Source organism: Euphorbia lathyris, chromosome 6 (assembly GCF_963576675.1).
Source record: "Euphorbia lathyris chromosome 6, ddEupLath1.1, whole genome shotgun sequence".
In the NCBI taxonomy this organism is placed as follows: domain Eukaryota; kingdom Viridiplantae; phylum Streptophyta; class Magnoliopsida; order Malpighiales; family Euphorbiaceae; genus Euphorbia; species Euphorbia lathyris.
Genome location: NC_088915.1, coordinates 20949660 through 20955378, shown reverse-complemented (window position 1 = coordinate 20955378; position 5719 = coordinate 20949660). Strand labels below are relative to the sequence as shown.

At 32.9% G+C, this 5719-nt stretch overlaps 1 protein-coding gene across 2 annotated transcripts; it reads left to right on the top strand.

Annotated features, from left to right (window-relative positions):
• Positions 1-201: 201 nt before the first annotated feature.
• LOC136233640 (RING-H2 finger protein ATL46-like) lies at positions 202-5329 on the top strand. Of its 2 annotated transcripts, none has more exons than XM_066023363.1 (2): positions 202-1862; positions 5205-5329. In XM_066023363.1, exon 1 carries the CDS (start codon positions 806-808, stop codon positions 1856-1858), a length of 1053 nt encoding a protein of 350 aa, XP_065879435.1. In that variant the 5' UTR covers positions 202-805; the 3' UTR covers positions 1859-1862; positions 5205-5329. The 2 variants fall into 2 exon arrangements, with proteins under 2 accessions (XP_065879435.1, XP_065879434.1); XM_066023362.1 differs by lacking the exon at positions 5205-5329 and adding an exon at positions 2173-2419.
• Positions 5330-5719: the final 390 nt, after the last annotated feature.

Genomic DNA, 5719 nt, shown 5'->3' with positions numbered 1-5719 from the left:
ATGTACACAAACAACCCCTCAAGTGGAGACTTTTTCTTTACAAAAATAAAGCCCAGGCCCACCAAGAAAGCCCATTAAGGACCCTTTTACTTTTGTCGCTTATGGTTGACCAATCTGACTTTCACGCGCCTCAAAAGGCACGTGGGCTCCAGTTCCAGTTCCTCTTTTTGGCACTCTTTACCTCTCACTTTGGAAACTACTGCAACTTCTACCTTGCTGTCTTCTCCTCTTCTGTTGCCCTTTTATCTTGCCTCCAGAATTTACGTAGTTAGAGAGAGAAAGACCGTGACTTTTTAGAGAGAGAAAATTAAACCCACTTCCCATTTTGCAATTCAAGTCACTTGAATTTAAAGGGTTTGATTTTGATTCTGATTCTTCATCTTCTTCAATTCAATACAGTAGCATTTCATACGTTTTCTTGAAGTCCCTGTTTAAAATATTCATTTGATTCTCTCTCTCTTGCTATTTCTATGAAGATTCAGGTTAGGTAAGTTTTAAAGGTTCCAGCTTTGTGTTTTTTTCTTGATGTCAGCTTCTTCTCTTGTTATTATTGCTCAATGACAAGTTTGGTTTTATTTGCTGTATACAAAGAATTTAATAAGAAAGTGTGACAAAGAAATGATGCTTGTAATGGTAGAACCTGACAAATGGTAGCTACTGGTGAAGCTGTGGGTTTTATTGGGTATTTGGTGTCTGGAAGGAAAAGTGTTTTCTTTTGAGGCATTGCTGATCTGAGAGAGAAAGATGAATTGAATTAGGTTTTTGTTTGAAAGAGAAATAGGGTTTGTGGGTTTGATTTGGGGGTATGCCAATGAGAAAAGATTTGAAGATGTCATGGATTGAGTACCAAATCAAGCAAAAAGATGGGTTTTTGACATATCCACCTCCTCTTTCTGCTGCTTCTTTGTCTTCTCCATATGCTAATAATGTCCACAAAGATTCTTCTTCTTCTGCTGGAACAAGAATTAGCCCTGCTGTTCTGTTCATTATAGTGATTCTTGCAGTGCTATTTTTCATATCTGGTTTGCTCCACTTGCTTGTTAGATTCCTTATAAAGCACCCATCTTCCTCATCCTCATCCCAATCCAATAGATTCCCCCAACTCTCTGCCCCAGATGCTCTTCAAAGGCAACTACAGCAGCTTTTTCACCTCCATGATTCTGGTCTGGATCAGGCTTTCATTGATGCTCTTCCTGTTTTTCAGTACAGAGAGATTGTAGGACTCAAAGAGCCTTTTGATTGTGCTGTTTGTCTATGTGAGTTTACTCATAAAGACAAACTCAGATTGCTTCCTATGTGTAGCCATGCTTTCCATATCAATTGCATAGATACTTGGCTATTGTCCAACTCTACTTGCCCTCTCTGCAGAGCTACCCTTTTTGCCCCAGGCTTTTCAATTGAAAACCCTATCTTTGATTTTGATGACTCCAGAGAAGATGAGGGTCAAAACACCCAAAAAACACTTGAAATTGAAGAAGCAACAGGGGTTTTACCAGTCAGACTTGGCAAATTCAAGAAGCTAAATGATGGAGCCGCCTCCACCGGAGAGGCAATAGGTGAGACTAGTAGTAGCAATTTAGATGCAAGAAGATGTTTTTCAATGGGTTCATATCAATATGTGCTTGGAGCTTCAGAACTCCAGGTTGCTTTAGGTTCCGGGGGCCGGGATGATGCAGCAGCAGCAGCAGAAGACTCAGAAGCAAAGAAGATAACAAAGCGTGAAAGCTTCTCAGTTTCAAAAATATGGCTTTGGTCTAAAAAGGGGAAGTTTTCTTCAAGCTCCTCTGATGCTCAAATGCCTAATTCACTTAACATAGATTTGCCATGGATAACTAGACCCCAACAACACCAAAAATGAAAAGGTATATTTTGTTTTTGCACTTCTAATTCAATCTTTGATCCATTAATCAAAGCATGTTACTCTTCTTTTTCTTATATGATATGATTTTTTAGGGATGCCAAGCCAATTCAAATTTCAGTAAGATTGACCAAATAGAAAATGTTTACAGATTGTTCTTTGGTGATGGATAATCATAAATGTCTCTAATTTCATTCATGCTTCTAACTTGAAATTATTCCCTCTATCTTTATACTTTTGCTTTTATTGGCTTTTGAGTCATTATATGTGTTTTTGATCTTTTGGGAAATGAAATGGGACTAAATTGAAAACAGTTGAATATTTGGATGGAAAAAGAAAAGGAAAGAAGTAGTGCACAATTCTCAAAATGAAGATTTGTATAGGGAGTTGTTGGATGTAGTGAAAATGTGATGAAAGGGAAAGGGAGAGATGGTGGGATCCATGAAAGCACAATGACAGAATTATCATTTGGAGAGCAGAGCAGACCTTTTTCCATTCAAATCTTGGCTTGGGTTATGTATTATACTATTAATGTAGGGTCATATACCCATGTGCTTATGTTTAATCTAACCCCTTCTTACTCATTAATTAATCATCATTTCTTTTAAACTTTAAATTAAACTCATATGTCAGGATATCGTTTTCGGGGAAGTATAGATTAATCTTTAACGTATGAAATAACATTTTTTAAAGTAAAATCAATTTTACAAAAACTAGTTTACAGTTACTTGATTTATTAGACTTTCTAAACATGATTTTTTCCGTTTTTTTGTTGGCAAACTTATTTGGAAGGTTTAATAATCAAACTAGTCCGTTCAAAAAAAAATATAAGTAGGAGGTAAATTTTACTATGTGTTGAGAGTAAATTTACATTTTTTAAGTATTTTGGATTATTTCACCTAATTGAAATGTGTCATTATTTAATTAAAAACCTTTATCTTTTAAAGTTAGTATTTTGGACTATTTCACCTAATTGAAATGTGTCATTATTTAATTAAAAAACATGCAATAAGACACGTTCATCATGTCATTAAAAAAAATTAACGATGAATTCATCTAAATATCAGAAAATAATATTTTTATTTTAAAAAGCAGATTATTTGGAAAATACCTTAAATTCAAAATATTTTTAAAAATATAGTTCTTCGACATTTTCTAAAATATCAAATGCTATAGGAATGCGTACTAAACAAAACAATCTCATATTCTTTTCATATTAGAATTCAAGCTACACAAACTCTAAATAAAAATATATAAAAGAAACATTCTCAAATTAGATCTCTTCAATATGATAACAATCTGCAAGAATTGATGTTTTGATTATAAATATAGATATTCCATAGAATTTGAAATAACAAATCCAATTTGAAAAGCTCACGAAACAAAAAGATGTAAACAATAGAATAACATCATCGCAATTTTCATCGAGTTACAGAACAAATAGAAATTCTAAGAAAACATGAAAAAATATTTTAAAAAAACTATAATAATTAAATAAATACAAACAACAACACATCAAATTGTATGCATGTTCATTCAATTCCAACATCACATAAAGCTCAATATTGGAAAAATTAATAACATAAAGAAAATATCCAATACACTTAAAAAAAAATCAAAAGGTAACATAAAAAAATAAAAAAAAAAACTAACACATATTCACAATTTCAAAATAAGTAGAAGTTGAAGAAATTGATTGCATTTGAATAAAATAAACTAAAAGTAATATCAAACTGATTTAAAACATAATAAAACATAAAGAAACATATATTAACAATTGAATATGCAGATAAAAAAAGTTAAATTGCACACAACTTTCAAAACATTCATGAGCATCAACTACAAAAATAAAAAAATTAAGAACAACACTTATTTGAAACATCTTCTTCGTTTGTTGTAAAAAATTTCAATTAATTTGTGGTTTTAAATGTGGAGTGGGGATTTCGGATATGATGAATTTAAGATTTTTATACATTCAAATTTATGAAGTTTATGTCTTGCATATCTATTTTGTCATAGTAGTTCAATAAAGAAGAAAAAGATTTAAAAAATAAATTCTGGTTTTGAAAAGTAAAAAAAAATTGGACAAAATTGTCCATTGGCACGCCAGTAAAACCGACGTCGTTATATAAAAATCTTTTATTTGCTAATAGAGAAAATCATAGAGATTATTTTGCTCCGAAAAAACCACAAGAACTGATCTGTGAAAATATGAAAATGTGTTCGAGAATGAAAAATCTGATGTCACTATACTACAAGAAAAACAAGAGTTAATGATCGATTTTAATGACTAAATATAAATTAGTCTTTAATTAATGACCAATATTGGTCATTAACAACATTATTAGTCATTAACTTCGTGAAAAGTGTTTTGCCACTACATTTTGAATTTTAAGGACTAAATTTTTTATCATTAAATTTTTTTTATTATACCAAAAAAAAGGCCTTTTATTTATATGGGCAAATGAAAGTAATGTTAAAATGTATATTTTTTTATTAGTCTTGCAATTAAAAAAAAGAAATTAATTAAATGAAGAGGCACGTGCAGAGTAGAATAATACGTGTGAGAGAAGAAAAGTTAATAAAAAAAAGGGCGGCCCGGGGAGGGGTCCCACCACAAGAGTGTACTGGGGGCAAGCCTTCCCCTGCCAATTTATTTGGCAAGAGGCTGCTCCTAAGACTCGAACCCGTGACCTCTTGGTCACACGATAATAACGTTTACCGTTGCGCCAAGGCTCGCCCTCTGAGAAGAAAAGTTAATATGAAAGAAAAATGAAAAAGAGAAAAAGAAAAAGAGAAAAAGGAAAGTGAAAACCCTTGGTATTCTCGAGCTCCTCTTTCTTCTTTTCCTTCAATTGTTCTTCTCTTAAACCTTAATCCTCTCATATACAGCCGCCGCCCTTTGCTTTGAATAACTAGTTTCGATCTTCCCCTCCTCACTGGATTAACACTCGCTAATGAGTTACTGACACCGTTTGCCGGGACTTCCATTAAAGCTTATTACACTTCTACTTCTGACCATCGGGGATTAGGATTCTATTATCCTTCCGACCTTCGAATCCTTTTCCATTTCTAACTAGTAAGCTCGATTTCTAGTTATTTATTTTTTGTATTTTCAGATTTTGTTAGATTCACATCTGATAATTTCGGTTTTTTTTATCCTCTGCCTTGTCATTTATGTGTTTCTTTGTTTTTTGCTTGGGTCCTTACTCTTCAGTCTCCAACCCCAGAAATCTGGTATTGAGGAAATTTAGGGTTCCGTTGGCGATGAGTTGACATTTGATTTTCTGATATTGTATTATCGTCTATGACCTTTTTCTCTCGTGATCTCTTCTATTTTTCTCAGAGTTGCGCTTCATAGGCCATCCTGGTGGATTGGATTGGTGAGCTCTCTTTATTTTGTTCTTCTATTCTTGATTGGTGGCTTTGTGAAGGGAAAATTAGAAAGAAATGGCGCAGAGCTCTTTATATAGGAACGTAAAACTGTATTTGTTTCATGTTATATTTACCATTACTTGCCTGTAATATACTGCATTGCCTGTAATGTTAGATATACTATTAGTTATGTTTCTAATTGTTTGGTTCTTATTAAATCTTTGGGAAAGTTTTTCTGTTAACATTTAAAGGAAATTTATCTATTTTCTCTATATATCCACATAAAGTGTTTACCATCAAATCCTTGCCAAGCATATTTATCTGTTTTCTCTTCGAGTTCAGCATCTTCTCTTACTGATGGCATGAGCAACAGTTGGAATGTTAACTTGATCAAATTTCACTCACACTGAATGTCGTCAAGGATACATTGTTTTGCTAGACTCTTCGTATGCTTCCTTAGGACAAGCTCCTCCCTGAGTTGATAAT

What these genes read in the sequence shown, in the direction of transcription:
- LOC136233640 (XM_066023363.1), top strand. Translation starts at nt 806, where the DNA reads ATGCCAATGAGAAAAGATTTGAAGATGTCATGGATTGAGTACCAAATC.